Source organism: Rutidosis leptorrhynchoides, chromosome 6, assembly GCF_046630445.1.
Source record: "Rutidosis leptorrhynchoides isolate AG116_Rl617_1_P2 chromosome 6, CSIRO_AGI_Rlap_v1, whole genome shotgun sequence".
NCBI classification, from domain to species: Eukaryota; Viridiplantae; Streptophyta; class Magnoliopsida; order Asterales; family Asteraceae; genus Rutidosis; species Rutidosis leptorrhynchoides.
Window position 1 is genome coordinate 294,931,769 of NC_092338.1, and position 20,223 is coordinate 294,951,991.

Consider the following 20,223-nt stretch of genomic DNA (forward strand, 5'->3'; position numbering starts at 1 on the left):
AAGCTATGTGCATGGAGTCATACATGCTTTATTCAAGAAAACTTTGCATTCACAAAATCATCACCATGTATCTTATTATGACTGTATTATCAACGGATGTAGTATTGTAAACTATTATATACAGTGATTGTCTATACATAGAAATCATCAGACGTCAAAAACCTTGGATTTATATATTCATTTATGGTGTTCCTTTTTAAAAGAATGCAATGTTTACAAAACGTATCATATAGAGGTCAAAACCTCACTATGAAATCGATGAATGATGTATTTGTCCAAAGGGATTTGGAAGGATCATCACAATATAATATATATATATATATATATATATATATATATATATATATATATATATATATATATATATATATATATATATATATATATATATATATATATATATATATATATATCAAAGTTAACATGCTACTTCTGCCACTGTTTGGTTTACATTGGATGTGGTATTTTATTTGCATGATTGATGACCCTTGTTTTCTCCATATTTGGATAAACGTATCCATTTCTCTATATTTGGAGCAGAACATAATATACACAGTTGGGTGCTTAAAAATCTATATGATTTTGGTATGAAAGTTTTTGGAAGATGTATAATCAAAAAAAGAAGATATTTTTTAATATTGAATATTGTATGAGTACCTCTCATGTAAGTCAGTGTGTAGTTTATCACATGGAAACTAACACAAAACTAGTTCCAGCATGTTTATCTAATTCAAAAGATGGGAGTTGATGTATACCGTAAACCCAAGTATCTATCGCCAACTTTATGTTTTTTTTTTTTATTTCTACATGTTACTATTTTGTAGGTTGAAAGAATGAAGCAAGCAATGGAGAAGATGTGTGAAGAACATGAAAAAACAAAAAGGGATATGGAAGAAAGTCAGGCAAAGATGCTTGAAGCTCACGAAATTGCAAAAAGAGAGATGGAAGCCCGTGAGGCGCGTCTTCAAAAACAAGTCGAGGATAGTAAAGGTGCGGCTGATGAAGTTAGGAGAGAAATGCTTGAAATGTTTTCAAAGCATCTACCAAACTTTTGTAAATGGACTTTCTATGGTTAGCAAATTCTTAGATTTAGTACTCATTTTTGAACAATGCATTGTTTTAGGAATCTTTGAAAGTTTTTGAAATGATATTTGTTGTTGAACAATGCATTGTTTTAGGATTGGAGGATAGTACTCAGTTTTGAACATTTGATAGTGGATGTTGTATGGATATTTAAGATGTTTAATATAATTTGGTGCTTTTATGAATTTATGTTTTGGTTTGTGGATGAAATTTAAAAGCTGGAAAAATTTGAGAAAAATGAATTTTTTAAACAAATTAATCTCTAGAAAAAATATCATTAGCGATGGATTTGTATAGGGGAAAAATCCGTTGATAATCCGTCCCTAAGGGGTTTGTCGCTAATCCGTCCCTAAGTTGTCCGTCGCTAATCTGTCCCTAAGATGTCCGTCGCTAATCCGTCCCTAAGATGTCCGTCGCTAATCTGTCCCTAATATGCCCGTCGCTAATCCGTCTCTAAGATGTCCGTCGCTAATACGTCGCTAATTTCCGTACCGTCGCTAAATCCGTCCCTAATTTTTCCCGAGGGCGATATTAGGGTCGACTTCAATCTGTCGTAAATCCGTCGCTAAACACGTTTAGGGACGGATTAGGGACAGATTCTGCCGTCGCTAATGTCAGATTTTCTAGTAGTGACGTCATGTATTACATTATTTAGGTTATTATACAATTAAATGTATATATTAAAAATGAAATTATAATCGATTTCTGATAAATAGACGAGAAATATACATATTCTACGTGATCAGCCGTTATATCTACCAGGGCCCCTCTTCCGTATTTTCTTCAACTATCTTCTTTTGTCGTTTTGGCGCATACTGCCCTGGTGTAACGAACGGTGAGCTTACATGAATACTCTGTTTGTTCAAACGACTCATGCGTTGTCGAAAAACATGTAAGGGTAGCGGAGCCGACCAAAGCCCCGCAGTGGCCACTAACGTATCAGACGTGTAACCCTCCTCTTGACGATCCTCACGATCATTCTCCTGAAGATACCCACAATTTATTCTTAAATAAAACAAGATAAATATATCAAATATTAGAATAAATATATTAAGTTTATGAAATTATCTAAAACTGGTCCCTCTCAACAATTAGCATAGCAATAAGTCGATCTTGCTCATTGACCTGCTTTGTCACGAAAATCAGTCGGTCTCTACAGTAGCAATATGCTACATAACTAAATCATGAAAATACCATAATTTCTTAAGGGTGGGAAAGGCATGACATGGTGTGTGAGTAGCTAATGATTGGGGATAACATTTATTTAGTATTGTACGATTCTACATATAGTAAAAAATAAGCATATTAACATAAATTTCAATATGCAATACGTTAAAATTCACATGCCCGTGATTATATCTTATAAACAAAATTATACTTGTAACATTGAATTGTAATTCAGCTGTTAGTGGTCTGCCTCTCTTAGCGAGAGGTCGGGAGTTCGACTCCGCTAGGCTGCAACATTGCACTGAATGTTACCTGACTTGAAGTATCCACCCCGATCGTCTTTCGCTCAGTGCGGGGGCAGCGGAGAGGGGGGGTTTTACCGGCCATTCCCTCGGATTGGTCCGGATTTCCTCAAAGGCAGTGGTGGAGGGGGTATGTAACTACGGGAGATAACGCGTGGGTGGTTAAACATCTTATAAACAAAAATGGAGTTAACCATTCTTAAGGAATGGTTTGACTTTTAGTGAGCATCAAATTAAAGATCATGTGAGGATCACATGCAAACGACTTCATTGTTATGTTAACACAAATGAAAAATGAAATATTGATACTATATTTTTATCATCAAAATGTCAACAAATATTGTTACTTTTTTATTTTTTATATTTTTTGTTCTGAGTGGTCCTAGTTTTCGATCCGCTTTATGAATTACGAATCAACTAATCACAGAGTGACCACTCGCTTTACGAATAGCTCAAAGTCATCGCGGAGTGAATAATGGTGGCAAGGGAAGCATTGTTATTTAACACACATTATGTTACAGTTTTTTATAATATATTTACACAAACTGTAAATTTTTAAAATATATACACATTTGTAGATGTTATGTACTGAGTATACGTTACAGATTTTGTGACAATTTTTATAATATATACACATTTGTAGATGTTATGTACCGATTATAAGTTACAGATTTTATGACTAATGAATATCAACTTCTGCTTAAGAATCGCAGTCTATGTAATTTCAGGTGTTAAAGGAATTTAAATATAAGTAGGAATTTTTAATAACAATTTTAGTGAATATCATTAATTCTGTACACAGCAGTTATATAATGGGGGATGATTCTCACACACTGTTTTTTGATCCTCACACACCCTTTTACCCTATTATTAGGGAGGAGTTTAAGTAAATTGGTGTGTGAGGATCAAAAAACAGTGTGTGAGAATCATCCCCCTTATATAATATGCACCTTAAGCTGTCGTTAGAAATATTATTATTATTATTATCATTATTATTATTATTATTATTATTAGAAATTAGAATACAAAGCTAAGTTTTTAATGTATTAGTTATTAACCTAAGTTTAAAAAAATATATCTATTTTATTATTCAGTTTCAGTTGTAACAGTTTAGTTAGTTTATTTCTAATAGAATATAAAAATGGTTTTGAGTTTCTTATATCCTTGGGACCGTTAAAAGTTCAAGAAGCGTCTTTCGAGTTGGAAAATGCGTTCGTTGTCATTTGGAGGTCGGGTAGTTCTCATCAAGTCGGTCTTAAATAGTCTCCCATTGTACTTCGCGCTCCACCTAGTGTGATTAAATTACTCGAGAGTGTGAGGAGATATTTCTTTTGGGGGGGTGGGTCGGATACTTGCAAAATTTCATGGGTAAAATGGGAAAATGTCATCACTTCTTACGAAAACGGGGGGTTAAACTTCGGTTCCTTAAAAGCGAAGAATCTTGCCTTACTAGGGAAATGGTGGTGGAGGTTCTTAACCGAAACCGACTCCCTATGGGTCAAGGTGATTCGTAGCATTCATGGGTCAAATGGGGGTTTATTGTTGGAAGGTGAGTCACATCAGCGACCTACAATAGGCTCTTGGCGTAACATTCTTTTTGCAGGTGATTTGATGGATGATCTTCGGGTTCCTTTCAAGAGTTCGTTCGTGAAATCTTTAGGCGACGGCGGTACAACTTCGTTTTGGCATGAGCAATGGAGTGGAGGGGGCAAGCTCTCTAACTTGTTCCCGAGACTCTACATATTAGAACAAGACAAAGGCGCTACACTTAAAGACCGGGTGAAAAAAATTGATTCGAGTTTAGTCTTCTCGTGGAATTGGTCGAGAGAACCGACGGGACGCACAAAAGGAGAGCTAGATCGAGTCATCGAGCTGCTACAATCTTTGAATCTCAACAGCAATGGCGAGGACAAATGGAGCTGGATTCTCGGCTCAACTTCGAATGGACTGTTCAACATCAAGACTCTCACGTCGGCTATTGATGAGAAGTTACTAGGTTCATTTTCTTCTTCTAACCCCACTGTCCGCAACAACTTTGTCCCCAAAAAAACAGAAATCTTTATATGGAGGGCGTTAAAAAAGCGGTTACCGGTTCGGGTCGAACTCGACAAAAGGGGTATCGATCTTGACAATATTCGTTGCCCCCAATGTGATGATGACCTAGAATCGGTTGACCACTCCATCATTTTTTGCAAGTTTGCTCTCGATATTTGGGAAAGGTTGTGTAGATGGTGGGGGCTTGGTAGCTTTTCATCATATAGCCTACTAGAGATTGCAAGTGAAGACAACAACTTATCGGCATCATCTCGTGGAAGTAAGATTTGGCAAGCGACAAAGTGGGTTTGTGCATATTTCATATGGAAAAATCGAAACAACAAGACCTTCAAAGGAAATTGTTCAAACGGTCCGGTTGCATTGTGTGAAATTCAAGTTATGTCTTTCGAGTGGATATCCAAAAGATCAAAATTGAAGAATCTAGATTGGCTCGTTTGGCTTAGTAATCCAAGTTCATACCTCAATTTGTAATTGTGTTTATGTAGGTTTTTTATTTCTGTAAGTAGCATCGTTGCTCCCTTCGCAACGTTTCGTGTTTTGCCTAGTACCTTTTGCTCTAGGCTCTCGTGTATTGTTCGTTGTTTTGCAATAAAATTTGTTTGGCCTTTCAAGGAAAAAAAAAAAAAATCCTTGGGACCGTTATATTAAGTTATGATGTATTAAATTAGTAACAAGTGGATGTCACATATACACTGAATGTACACATAGATAACTTAAATAATACTTGCTATAAACTTTAAAACTTAAATAAATTATATATTTCTTTGGTCCCAAAAAAAAAAAGTTTACTTTTCTATTTTTATTTATCCCAAAATTATTGTCACTTTCCCTAAATAAAAATTAAATATCATTAAAATTTCAATTATGTCCATATTAATTCTAAAAATTTAATTTTAAATATATCAATTAATTTATTAGATACTCTTTATAAATACATTAAATGAACGGCAAATTAGATAATTCATTATTATATTTTAAATACAGTAAAAAATCAAAGCGGACTGTTTTTTTAGACGAAGAAAGTATATCGTACTTCAACGTATGCTTTTCGAGCTAGCAAAATATCTATCTATCTATATAAACATAAATAGACTCACATGATAAAACTATTAACTTGAATAGTTAATTCTTAAAATAGATAACAAGAATTCTTTTAAAAATAGCTTAGCGCAGCTACGCTTAAGATTTTAAAACATACATTAGATGTTTGTATCATACTAACAGTTGTTAGTGGCGGTTTCAGAATTAGAATTTAATGGAGTTTCGAAATTTTTTTCAGTACTAATTATATTTAAATGATATTTTAATAGTTTTTTTTCCTTCAAAAAATAACAAATTTAAAAAATATATGAGGTCCGAGTAGTTACTTTTAGTACTGTCATATACAATTCATAGAAAAAACTATAAACTCGAAAAATATATGGGTCTTACAGTTAAATTTAGTGGTGTCATAAAAATTTAAAGAGTATTTTCTATTAAAATTTTTTCGAATTAGTGATGTCCCGTAACCGATTCGGCACTCCATGCTCATAACCACCACACTAACTTATTAATAACCAACTTATTAATTTCTTGAACTATTTTTTGTTCATGCACATTTTTTTTAAATAGTACTACCTCCGTCCCTGATTAATTGTCCAGTATTCCTTTTCGGCTGTCCCAAATTAATTTTTCACTTCTAAAAATGGAAAATAAATTTAACGAAGTGTACAATATTGTCCCTAATTAAATTACAAAAGTTGAAGTGCTTTCTAATTAAATGATTGAGGGTAAAACTGTAAAGTAAGGAAAAAATACGGTAAAAGTACAGTGTGATAATGATATTTCTTAAACTGTGTACTTTTTGTTTGGGAACAATTAATCTGGGACGGAGGGAGTACGTCTAAAAGTTCTCATTTGAAAGATCTTTAAATATATATCTTCCAAATAAATCGTCATTTATCTTTGATCAAGCCAAAATTACGTATATATTAAATTTAATATTTCACATCTAATTTACCTTATCAAATACCAAAAGAATATCAGATTTATTTTATTGGATGACAATATTTTTGAGATGGACAGAATAATATATAAATGAGTAATGTATTACGACATCTATAGTTATTATTAAAATGCTAAAATGATGATGTCACTATTAGGCTAATTCCTCTGTTAAAAAAAATCAAAAAGAAAAAGAAAAAAAATCTAAGCATGATGGTTGATGTCATTAATCTAAATAATTTTGAATTAAAATTAAATCTTATTAATTAATTATTATTATTAAATTTTATTAATAATTATTTTAATTATTAAAATTAATTAATTTAATTAATTATTTTGAATTGAGTACGAGAAGGTATAAAAGCTAGGTAGAAGGAAAACCAATTCTAAAGGGGACAACTTCTTTCTCCTTTGCATTCAATCTTCCTTTTCTGATTGAAAATAGCAAGCCACTCCACTACTGGTACAGAGGCCAGATAGAAGGTTGCTTATATGTTCAGGCTCGAAAATATAATTTAGAATTGGTTTTCCTTCTACCTAGCTTTTATACCTTCTCTTACTCAATTCAAAATAATTAATTAAATTAATTAATTTTAATAATTAAAATAATTATTAATAAAATTTAATAATAATAATTAATTAATAAGATTTAAATTTAATTCAAAATTATTTAGATTAATGACATCACCCATCATGCTTAGATTTTTTTCCTTTTCTTTTTGATTTTTTTAACAAAAGAATTAGCCTAATAGTGACATCATCATTTTAGCATTTTAATAATAACTATAGATTTTAATTTGCACTTTTAAAATAAAATGACAACCAATATTATCTCCTATGATTGGATGTGGATTGTTTAATATGCATTTTAGGTGTTTGATGAACTATTCAGCTGACGAGTTTCTTAGTCAGACTCTGTGATTCCACGGGTCATTAAACTAAATAACGTTATTATTTACGTTCAATTAATACCTAAAACATATCATTAAACTGTTTCGTTAAACAAACCCGTGATTCCACGGGTCATTTCACTAGTAACCTTCTACAGTATTAATTTCTACTATCTTGCTAGATTTATTTAGTGGTAAACGAGTGGAAAAGATTGTTTTACCTTTTTATAAATAAAGTTGATTAATTATAAGTCACTTTTAAAATGAATAATTAATCGCTTTTATTTATTTAACTTTTTTTGAAAAGCAAATGAAATATTATAAACCACCAAACGAAAATACAAAAGAGTAGCAAATGGGACGGCTAAAAGAGATAGCCGAAACAAAAGCAAACAAACGAAATTAAACGAAGATACACAAAAAAAAACTAAACTAAACTAGATACATAGCCGGGTTTGTAAGCCAAACATGCCAATCGATAACCATGTCTTTAATGCGATTTGACACTCACTCGAAAGATTTAACTTGAATTGCACTAACAACGACCGGGGAAATCCACCCTTTATTTTGAAAAACCACCAAGTTACGATTCTTCCAAATGTAATAAGCAACAACCCACTCCACGACTTGCCAAATTTTAGAGCCGAGAGTAGACATGTTGCTTGACGATTTGCCAAGAAATAAATCCGAAAAAGCCACACTTTGAGAAATGTTGAGATTCCACCATTTGAAAATCCTAGACCATACATCTTTTGAGAATTTGCACGAAGTAAATAGATGATCAACCGATTCGAGGCCATCATCGCAAACAGGGCAACGAATACTATGAAGACCCATCATCGCAAACAGTTTATCAAGTTCGACCCGAACCGGAAGCCTTTTTTTCCTTGTTTTCCAAACGAAGATTTCCACCTTTTTTGGGATAAGATTGTTGCTTAAAGTTTGCTGAGGATTAATCGAAGAACCCCCGAGAACCTGCTGATCGAGGATACACGCAAGCCTTTTAACTGTGAAAATTCCATTGTTGGCAAGAGACCAGGTCCACTTAGAAGATGCTGAGAAGTCGAAATCAATTGAATGGAGAATCTGCTGCAGCTCCACGAGTTCAGAAGCAGTCCGACCCCTTGAAGGTCGCAACCAGTCCCAAACGAAAGTAACGTTGCTGCTGTCGCTTTTATTTATTTTAGACCGTTCGAAAAGTTAAATGAGAAAAATCTTAGATAATACTCTTTTCGTTCCATAAAAAAAGTCTAATTATTGCATTTAAGATATCTTAATATCTAAATAGTCTAATAAACCTCTAAAATGATGACATCATCATTAAGCTAAATTACCTTTTATTTTTCAAAATGATGATGTCATAATTATATATTAATTTAATTAAAAAAATAATATAAAATCTTTTATAAAAAGAAAAATTAATCTCTCCTAAATTGTAATTTTATTTTTCTAGAAAAATTTAAAAGGCATTTATTATTATTAATAATAATTATTATTATTAAAAATATAAATATAAATATTCAACTTTGAGCGAACTTTATTTTGTAAAATCAACGACAAGTTTCTTAGTCGGAATCCGTAGTTCCACGGGGCAATAAACTAAATGACTTTAAAATTTACATTCACTTAATACCTAAAACATATCATTAAACTGTTTCGTTTAAACAAACTCGTGTTTCCATGGGTCATATCACTAGTATCGTCTAAACCTCTTCATTTATTGTAGTTATGAAGTCTTCATTTATTTTAGTTATAAAGAATAATTAACAAATTAATTACTATATTTAATACTAAATATTAATAATAAACCAAACATAATTGAAACTATAATGAATTTTAATTGTTATACAGAATAAGGAACAATAATTTTGAGACAAACAAAAATAGTAAGTTGGACAGTTTTTATTGTTTCTCCATGGGTATTCGGCTCCCCATTTACTTACGAACTATCGGGTAAACGGGTTTCCCACAGGTATACAGGCCGGGTTATTGGGTATATGGACGAGTTATAGTGTTTACGGGCCATGTTATCAGGTTTACGGGCCGAGTATATGGACTCGGAGTCTTTTTTCGGGTATACGGGTCGGGTAATCGGATCTGTGTATAAAACCATCTCCGGACCCGGCTCTAGACCCATTTACCCGACCCAAATCCACTAAAAAATATTAAGTTTCGGACTTTCATCGAATACCGGTTTTTTTCCCATCCCCAACTAGTCCCAACCTAGTTGAATTGAAAAGTTGTTATTTTCGGAAAATTTAAGAAATAGAGAAAGGTAAATCTAGTGAAGCCGAGACACCGGAACTTTTTGAGCGCAACGAGAAAGATTTGGGCTTTGAACATAGTTTAAATCAGAGAAGTAGTCTTCATTCGTTAACAAAATCATCATTCCTCGATTTATTCCACTTAATTGGCATCACTTCCAACGTTAATGCTAATACAATTCTAACAAAATGCAAGTTTCATCATGCTCCTACAAACTTCGATTATATATATATATATATATATATATATATATATATATATATATATATATATATATATATTGGTAGGATCAAGAGGGAAGTAACCAATCAGGGGGAAGCGGGGGGAAGCAAAATCTTTTTTTTTCTTCGTTTTTTGAAAAAACTTTGTTCACGAACATTATAGATTGGATGAAAATATGAACATTTAATAAAGACAATTTGTGATAAATGTTTTTATTTTGGCGGGAAAACGCTCGAAGAACTAATATATAATAATTATCGTGTTTTTCGAACGTATGTTGAGGTTTTAGATTTTAGGGTTTAGATATTAGGGTTTATAGGGTTTAGATACTAGGGTTTAGAAATTTAGGGTTTAGGGTTTAGATTTAGGGTTTAAATTTAGGATTTAGATTGAGTTTTTAACACAAACGGTTTAGAGTTTAAGGTTTAGGGTTTAGGGTTTGGTGTTTTGGATTTATTCCAGGATTTGGTGTTTTGGGTTTATGGAATAAACCCAAAACACCAAACCCTAAACCCTAAACTCTAAATCAGGCTAAATTTTACTTCATAAAACATAAAAAAAACGTTAACATTCTTCACGAACAATATTATCTTGAATTTTATTTTTGTCGATCATTTTCTCGCCTAAATAATAACATTCATCACGAAGTGTCTTTTCTAAATGTTCATATTTTCGTGTGATTTTAATGCCTGAAAAAAAATTCCAAAAAAACAAAAAAAAAAAAATTACTTCCCCCCGATTGGTTACTTCCCCGTTGATCCTACCTATATATAGGGACAGGATCAATGGGGAAGTAACTAATCGGAGGGAAGCAAATTTTTTTCTTTTTTCGTTTTTTTTTTTGGATTTTTTTTTCAGGCATCAAGATCACACGAAAATATGAACATTTAAAAAAGACACTTCGTGATGAATGTTATTATTTAGGCGGGAAAACGATCGACAAAAATAACATTCAAGATAATATTGATCGTGATGAATGTTAACGTTTTTTTTTTTTTTTTTTTTCATGTTTTGTGAAGTAAAATTTAGCCCGATTTAGAGTTTAGGGTTTAGGGTTTAGGGTTTAGGGTTTACGGTTTAAGATTTACGGTATAGGGTTTGGTGTTTTGAGTTTAGGGACCGTTCATGTTAAAAAACTCAATCTAAACCCTAAACCCTAAATTTCTAAACTCTAATATCTAAACCCTATAAACCCTAATATCTAAAACCTCAACATACGCTCGAAAAACACGATAATTGTTATATATTACTTATTCGAGCGTTTTCCCGCCAAAATAAAAACATTTATCACAAAGTGTCTTTATTAAATGTTCATATTTTCATCCAATCTATAATGTTCGTGAACAAAAATTTTACAAAAAACGGAAAAAAAATTGCTTCCCCCCGATTGGTTACTTCCCCCTTGATTCTACCACTATATATATATATATATATATATATATATATATATATATATATATATATATATATATATATATATATATATATATATATATATATATATATATATATATATATATCTTAATTTTAGTTCTTATATCATATCGTCTACATTGCTATTTTGTATTCCCTCAAAATTAAGTTTTTATCTTGCATAGCAAAGCAACCAATAGAAAAAATTTAAGTGATAAGGATAAATATTAAAGTAGATTATAATGGTTGAATTTTTAAAATTTGTGTACTTCTTAAAAGGATTTATTTTTAAAATAGTAAAAAATGCATGACATTTTACAGAAATAGATTTTCAAACGCGAAGTATACAAAAATAGAGACAACGGCATTTCAAATGCCAGTTTGCAACTTTTCGAACCAAATCGACGTTTCAATTGCAGGTTTGCAGTGACGTGGCACATGACTTTGGCTTTTTTTCCATGTGTGCCCTAAAAGCACGCAAACCTGCATTTTAAATGTCGGTTTGTCTGCTTTCCTGACACGGGCATTTACAATGCCGGTTTGCTCTGCATAAAAAGGGCCAATCTTATTTTTTAACTTCACACTTTCATTTTTTTCATCACATTAACATAAAAGAGCCAATCGAATTCAAATTTTGGAAATGATTGATGAGAATACCTTTTGGATGACATCAATTATATACGTTCGCAACACACTCAACCCGTATCACTTATAAGTCCCACTCATTCCAATTTGGTACCGACCCGTTCGCCGACCCGGTCACCGCCATCTCCCCCAACGTACTTATAAAAATTGTCAGAAACAAAAACAACCTTTGTCACCACCACGTCGAAATTTGCTCCGTTACGGGTCTAACAAAATGAACCAGTTATCGTATCAGATTCCCGGACCCGCTGATATATTTCAAGTTGCGTATGAACTTCGAAATAACGAGAATAACGTTGTGGATGATAAGAATATGCAAGATTTTATAAGGGAATCAATAAACAAATATGAAGTTGATGATTAGTCTGTGGTTTCAAGCCATGGAGTTTGCATATCCATAGGTAAACTACAATATTGTTTGGTTATTAAAAAAAGGTAATTAAATAGTTCACATTTTTCCATATTTTTTATGACTGCAGGAAACTCTAATATAGCAAGCATTATGGGACATCGTAGGTGTTTCTCGGTCGACCAAGTTGTTGGTGTTGTCAAGATGTGTGCTCCAAATTGTGTAGGTGATCTATCTGTAACATTTAAAGTGAGTTTACATGACACATTCATTTTGAAAATTGTATCCGTATGGATTTCACTAAAATGTGGAAATGTAAGTTTTTATTGTTGATTAATAGGACACTACTGGTACAATACAAAGTAAATTATCCGTGTCCAATCTTTGATTAAGAAAACTATGCCGGATACATAGTGTGTTGGACCATGGCACATCGGTTGTAGTAAGTCCACCTACACTATGATTTTGATAGATGAACTTTACAGAAACATGACATCTATCCAAGGCTTCAAAATACAAAGCTAACTCTGACGCTATGTAGTTACTCTCACCTAGTACCTGTCGTAGGATTCCTAGCAATTACGTACCGAGGCCCACTGATTGTAGTAAGTCATAACTCTGCTATGCAAATTATTACGATTTACATCGTGTTCATACTTACACTTTGGAAACGACTCCCTGAAAGGATAATGTACATTGTACCAAAACACGATCTGAGTCTCGAACGAATCTCAGGGATTCTTTAGTTAAATCAAGGAACTGTATGTTTAATGCATAAAGGAATGGAAATTTTAGGATTAAACCAAACGTGTTAATGGAAGTTAAAATCTAACTTTAAAAAAGTTATATTTTAACTTCCATGAACACGTTTGGTTTAATCCTAACATTTCCATTTCTTTATGATTTAAATAGACAAATCTAACTTTGCCATGATGTTTAAAGGTTCTTCTATTTAAATAGAACCTGACTACTTTATCAGTTTACCAATCACTAAAGAATTCATCACAACACATTACGTCTCTCGGACCGGTATGATCTTAAGTACTAATGGTGTATCCTATCGAATACACGCATAAAAGGCATAATGGTTGCATAAAAGTAGCATCAGGAAGGCTGGAAACAACAGTTTTGTGGAGTTAACCGTCCAGCATTCTCCGTTGCACAGGCTGCTCCGTCATGCATAAGCCCTGAAGGCCGCCTAGCGTGTAAGCCCTCGCCGGAGAACGGCCCTTTCAGCATAAATTTCGGATTACGAATAACAGAACGTATCATCATCTGACACGTGTCCCCAAACAATCTGGTGGATCTGACACTATAAATAGACCCCTTGGGTCGTCATTTTACGGAGTTCAGATATTCTGACAACTTTGAGAGCTGAGACTTCACTTCTCTTTCTCTCTCTACTTTGTCTCACTAGAAGTCATTCGGCTAGCACTCTTACGCTCTACGGATGACAGATTGATTAAGCCACCCCACAAGTTTCTACACTTGTGATCCGGGTCTGCAGGGATTATTTCCCGAGGGTAAAAATCAATCGGCAACACTCCGCCCTCCTAAAGCTAGATTACTTCTAGTATCTTGTTGACACACTAAGCCTTACCTCATAAGGAAATAGGTGTTAATAATGGCGCCATCCGTGGGACTCGAACCTACGACCACGTGGTAGCGATCGATTTTTTCACGAAATGGGTTGAAGCAAAGGCTTTAGCAAAAATCACAGGAGAAAATGTCAAAAAGTTTGTTTGGCATGATATTGTATGCCGTTATGGGGTGCCAAATGAAATAGTCAGCGATAACGGCAAGCAATTTGCAGAAAATCCATTTCGGAGTTGGTGTGAAGAGCTGGGCATAAAGCAAAATTTTACATCTGTTGCTCATCCTCAAGCGAACGGACAAGTGGAGGTTACCAACAAGGAAATCATTGCTGGCATTAAGGCACAGTTGGGTCTAAGTCAAACTGGATGGGTGGATGAGCTGTCAAATGTATTGTGGGTACACCGGACGATGCCAAAGCGGAGCACGGGGGAAACACCTTTCAGTCTGGTGTATGGAACAGAGGCAGTGATACTGGCTGAAATATGTGTGCCAACGCAACGCATTATGGCATTTGATGTTGAGGCTAGTTCTGAGGCATTAAGGGAGAATCTCAACTTGTTGGAGGAAAGAAGGTTGATGGCCGCCATCCGGAAAGCAGATCACAAGCATAAAATGGCAAAATATTATAACAAGAAAGTGCAGCATGTGCAGTTTGAAGTAGGTGATTTAGTACTACGTGATAATGAGGCAAGCAGGCAAATCAAATTTGGAAAGCTAGCCCCAAAATGGGAAGGACCTTATAAGGTCACGAAAGTAAATCAGAATGGATCATACATGCTTGCTGCGCCTTCCGGCGAGTAATATGAAAGAGCATGGAATGAAATGAATTTAAAGAAATTTTATGCGTAGCACTATATGCATGGACAGCTTGATCAACTGTCAAATGCATGAGATATAGTCATAAATGTAAAAGTTTCTTTAAGAATATGAATAATAGCAATTATTCTTATGGAAATATTTTTCATAAATTTTATCCGGCCAAGAATTTTTTAGCCCAGGTGTCACATAGCTGTGTGTCATCCCTACTCGCAGAAAGAAAGAAAGCCTTTCGGTGGTAGAAGTACAATCATACTCAAAATGGTTGTATCGATAGTGAGACATGTAGAACTCACTAAAGCATCGAAGCGATGAAACGAATCTACAAAAAATGTCATGAAACAACTTATATACACAAAATGCAGAGCAAAACGAAAAACGGATCACAGTGTCCAGCAAAATATATAAAGGCAAAAGTAATTCGTAATTTCTTCTCATGAGTTTCATGACGGAAGGCGTATGACGGAGAATATGATTTTGATATCCATAACTATAATGATTGCAAAGTACAATCTCAATATCTTGAGCATTGTTCATTACAACAATCTTACTAAGTTACAGCATATATTTCTAATATACATAACCAAGTGCAATATTAAGTGTTATGTAAAAGCAGATGTATAACAACATAGTGTTTCATTCATCCTGTGGAGTATAATTCAATACATCATCTATTATTACATCTAGCCTTTTACAAAGATTTTCGAGATCAGAAAACCTCATATTTTCTATTGAGGCACCGGCTGTATCAGCTTCTAAAATGGCATTTTCATTAATCTTTGATGTGATTACCTCAGGCAGAGGATTTGGAAGTTCTGGTAGTTTCCTCTTCATAAAATTGAAAAACTTTAACCGTTCAACAGATTTGGCAAGGCGGACAAACTCACAGATTCTGTGAGATAGTGCCTGACAGTTAAAGATACGCTCAACAAGCGCATGAATGCCAGTTATCATTCGTCTTTCGTTCTCCTCTTTGGCTTTAAGCTGTTCTTTCAACATGTTATTTTGCTCAAGCATTTTTTCGTTCTCCTTTACTAGTTCATCAATTTTGCTCAGATGCCGCTTTTCTCTAAAAGATAGTTCTTTGACTTGCTCCTTATATTCTGCCCTCTGATTGTTGCAATTCTCATAATGGCTCTTCATTGTCTCGTATTCCCTCTTTATCTCTGTGGCTATTCATTTAGTCTTGGCCACTTTCTCCTTTTCAGCAGATAGCTCCTTATTTGTAGTGACTTCACTGTTTTGCAAGTCAGATAGGCGTTGAAGGTCATTTAGACCAGAAGCAATGTTCAGAATGATACTTTGTGCCTTAACTTTCTTGGCATCTGCATCAGATAAATTGCTAAAGAATTGGGCTAGTGAAGGGCACACCATGGCATTCAGAAAAGTCATGAAATTTTCGTACGAATGTGGTGGTCCTTTTAAAAGGGAGGAAAGCATATTTGTGTCAAGATTGGGAAGCGTAATTTGTTGTTGAGAAGAACTAGGGCCAGCTCCTTGTTGAGCGGATGACGGAGGAATTTGACCAGTTCTTCTCCTCTTGGCGGAAGGCGGAAGAGTTGTTAATATAGTGTCTTGATGTGCTGCACTAGCTGTTGGAGATAAAGGGAAATTGTTATTTATAAAAGAGTTCCAATATGCTTCACAACATTTCAAAGGTGGCATAAAGTATAAGGAAGGGTTTGGATTATAAAATCCACCAGTACTGGGTATGCAAGAAAACAAGTACAGGTTTTGGTATGGAATTTTGCATAATTCAGTGTTGTCATTTTCATTACCCAAGGTACGATGTTCTCTAGAGGCAACTCGATTCATACCTATGTCTTCTTCTTCTTCTTCTTCTTCTTCTTCTTCTTCTTCTTCTTCTTCTTCTTCTTCTTCTTCTTCTTCTTCTTCTTCTTCTTCTTCTTCTTCTTCTTCATCTTCGTCCTCCCTCATTACATCTGTTTTGGGGGTATCATCAATAATTTTCTCGGTAGTAAAGGTAAGCTGCGAATAAACCGATGACCGCATGGCGGTAAGCGGAGTAATTTCTGCAAAAAATAAAAAAGTCACAGTGATTAAATGGATAAATAAAGAAGAACATTTTATTTAAGCATATGTAGCAAAAGTAAATGCTTACTCTTTTTCCCAGCAAGAACACAGACATAACCTTGTGAGATATCCCAATCTTGGCTTACGGATGTCAGCGAAAGCACGTGTTCCCCATATTTAATATCATTGATTTGTTCAGCCTTAATCCTCTTAAACAAAAGGTTTTCCTTGGTGACGAGTTTTGGAAAGGTAACAGATACGGTATGCGAGTATTTGCACCATACTCGAGTAGCTGAGTATTGTTTACCAATTGCATCTTCATTAATAAAGATAAATGAAGCATACCAGTTATCACCAGGATGATCAAGTGCAGGTTTAAAAAACCCATGAACTTTATTGAATGTGAACCAACCATTTTCATGGCGTGCTATACGTACCAAATGGCAAAATATCCGAATGGATGGCTCAATGCTCCTTGCGTGACAATACATTTCAAAAATCAAAGTCTTTCGAATTGATGCTGGTTCGAATTTATCAACAGCAACACCGTAAAACTTGTAAACTTCTAAGAAGAATGGTGTAAATGGCAGACGTAAGCAAAAATTGAAGATTGAATGGCCATAAATAGCAACCTTACCAGGGGGTGGTGAGCAGGCTCTGGCATTAATTGCAGGAATCACTGGTTCAACACCAGCTAATCTAGGAAAATGTTGCAGTAGCTCGCTTAAATATCTCTCATTTACTCTGCTGGGAATAGCTGCAACATCCTTTATGGCTGCCATTAATGTTCTAAATGAAACAGGAAGTAACGAAGGTATTGATGGAAGAAGATGAATACTGTAGAAGGAAGTTGTAAAAGTAAATGATCGGTTAGGGTTTATGGTGGTTAAAAAGCAAAAAGATATAACAGCTGTAATCAGTGGTGATTTTGGGGGTTTTGTTTTCAGCCACACACGTGTAAGGACACGATAAAAAGGTGAGTACATCGAAAAGTCCTTTTACAGCTAGAGGCGCGTGCGATATTTTAGCTGTGCAAAAAGCAATCATCACAATGTCAGTAAAATTCGCCTATCATTTAATGCCTGTGATGTGCTTCCCAATGCAAAAGGAAAACGTGAAGACTTGGTTGGCATGCGTTATTCCAAGTTTAACAACTTAATCAATTTTCAAATGCTTAAGTCATTAAATTGGGGGGATTTAATGGTGTTTCCTATCGAATACACGCATAAAAGGCATAATGGTTGCATAAAAGTAGCATCAGGAAGGCTGGAAACAACAGTTTTGTGGAGTTAACCGTCCAGCATTCTCCGTTGCACAGGCTGCTCCGTCATGCGTAAGCCCTGAAGGCCGCATAGCGTGTAAGCCTTTGCCGGAGAACGGCCCTTTCAGCATAAATTTCGGATCATGAATAACAGAACGTATCATCATCTGACATGTGTGCCCAAACAATCTGGTGGATCTGACACTATAAATAGACCCCTTGGGTTATCATTTTACGAAGTTCAGATATTCTGACAACTTTTAGAGCTGAAACTTCACTTCTCTTTCTCTCTCTACTTTCTCTCACTAGAAGTCATCCGGCTAGCACTCTTACACTCTACGGACGACAGATTGATTAAGCCACCCCACAAGTTTCTACACTTGTGATCCGGGTCTGCAGGGATTATTTTTCGAGGGTAAAAATCAATCGGCAACACTCCGCCCTCCTAAAGCTAGATTACTTCTAGTATCTTGTTGACACACTAAGTCTTACCTCATAAGGAAATAGGTGTTAACAAGTACCTTTGTTATGCAAAGAACGGTTAGACCTTTTCTTGTAAATAGTCGAAACCCCTTTTATAGACAATGCCACCTGAAATGATAGCTCTGGCCGTATCCGAAGTACAGAAATTCGTCTACACCGGCATGTAGTTGTGACGATGGATGTCAGGGGTCATGACAATGTCGTCTAATCAGAATCACCAAACTTACGTAATTTTCAGTGACATGTCAATTATTTGGCAGCGGCGTTATGGTAAAGCATAACAAGTCTTATATCATCACCTATCTTTGAGCTGAGCATTTCACAATCTCAAGCTAAGTAACTAATGAAGTCATAACACATCCTTTCCTTAGCCTTATCTGAATTCACATATTTCTTTATTTACTTATTTATTGCTGTCTTAATGTAAGTAACTAGAAGGGGGGGGGGGTGAATAGTTACTTTGTGTAATTCTTAAAACTTTTTCCAATTTAGAATTTGAGATTACCATAGTGTGATTTGAATAGTTTGTTCACAAGTATAATAAATAAGTAGATAAAGGATAACAAAACAAACACGGAGATTTATAGTGGCTCGGGAAGATGTTAACTACTCTTCCTAACTCCACTCCTAAATTCTAACGAATTGAGAGTTAGTTGCACTATGATGCCCCAAACTCGGTGGAGTGTCTGGATACAACACTAGCTCCTTGATAATCCGCAACTTATGAACCCTTACGTCCCGTTGAAAAATTCACAATCACTAAACGCTCTTACCACAAGATCCTAATGTTATCACTAAGTGAAACCTCACTTATCTTCTAGATCCCTTTAAGAATATAATTTACAAGTAAACTCACAACTAAGTTTACACACACTCTTGCTCGAATCACTCTAAATTGATTACAGTGAGATTTGAATGATATCAGTAAATACATTGAAATGTAAGTGCAAGAGGTGAGTCTTTAAGTGCTCCAAGGTTTGTTTTTTATAGGCAAGAGAAATTCAAACCCGGATAACTGTGGCTCACCCCACGATTTACTGTGGGTCGACCGTGGAACTCTGTTCTCTGAATTTTGTAGCTGTTTGAGATCTTTTACTTTGGCTTTTTCCCTTATTAGATGGCTGCAATTAGATGCCAAAAACATCTGAAAAGACCTGCATTACCCCTTTTATCTTATAGCCATTCTTTGAGGTTGACCTTGGCTTGAAAGGGGTAAGTCACTTTGTACTAGAAGGGTGTCATTGATTTCCTTTTAAGACAAATGCAGAATTTTGATCCCATGACAACCATATGCTTCCAAACTTCAAGCCATAAGTCTTCAACTCTTTTGTCACTACTAGTTTTGCAAGTATGTGCTCTTATTGGTTACTTGCAATCTTCCAATTTAGACTACCTTGTTTTTATGTGAAGACTTTTGGGAGTTTACACTAAACTCTTATTAAACACATAATTAGTGTTTAATGGTTAATCAAGTGGAGAGCATCTCTTTAATTGGGACTTAATGACCATCTTTAAGTTTTACTACTTTTAATTAGATTTATAAAAATATACTTTAAAAAGGAACTTTTAGCCATACTTGAATGTTTAACATTTATTGTAAGCTAAAAGTGTCATTAAGTGTGATTATGCAAGATTAGTGTTTTAGTGACCAAAACTCAT

General features: G+C 34.5%; 2 protein-coding genes across 2 annotated transcripts; one reads left to right on the forward strand and one right to left on the reverse strand.

Annotated features, from left to right (window-relative positions):
- Positions 1–3,925: 3,925 nt before the first annotated feature.
- Positions 3,926–5,078, forward strand: LOC139854556 (uncharacterized). Its single transcript, XM_071843855.1, has 2 exons — positions 3,926–4,055; positions 4,156–5,078. Exons 1-2 carry the CDS (start codon positions 3,926–3,928, stop codon positions 5,076–5,078), a joined length of 1,053 nt encoding a protein of 350 aa, XP_071699956.1.
- A 2,909-nt stretch (positions 5,079–7,987) lies between these two features.
- Positions 7,988–9,617, reverse strand: LOC139854557 (uncharacterized). Its single transcript, XM_071843856.1, has 2 exons — positions 9,424–9,617; positions 7,988–8,651 (listed from the first exon to the last, which is right to left on the reverse strand). Exons 1-2 carry the CDS (start codon positions 9,615–9,617, stop codon positions 7,988–7,990), a joined length of 858 nt encoding a protein of 285 aa, XP_071699957.1.
- Between the last annotated feature and the right edge of the window lie 10,606 nt (positions 9,618–20,223).

Bases quoted from the DNA above. Each gene is read 5' to 3' on its own strand.
- LOC139854556 (XM_071843855.1), top strand. From the start codon at position 3,926: ATGGGAAAATGTCATCACTTCTTACGAAAACGGGGGGTTAAACTTCGG. The intron at 4,056-4,155 runs GTGATTCGTAGC...TTCTTTTTGCAG, and splicing joins CCGACTCCCTATGGGTCAAG to GTGATTTGATGGATGATCTT.
- LOC139854557 (XM_071843856.1), bottom strand. From the start codon at position 9,617: ATGGGTCTAGAGCCGGGTCCGGAGATGGTTTTATACACAGATCCGATT. The intron at 8,652-9,423 runs GTAAGTAAATGG...AATAAATAAAAG, and splicing joins ACCCGTTTACCCGATAGTTC to CGACAGCAGCAACGTTACTT.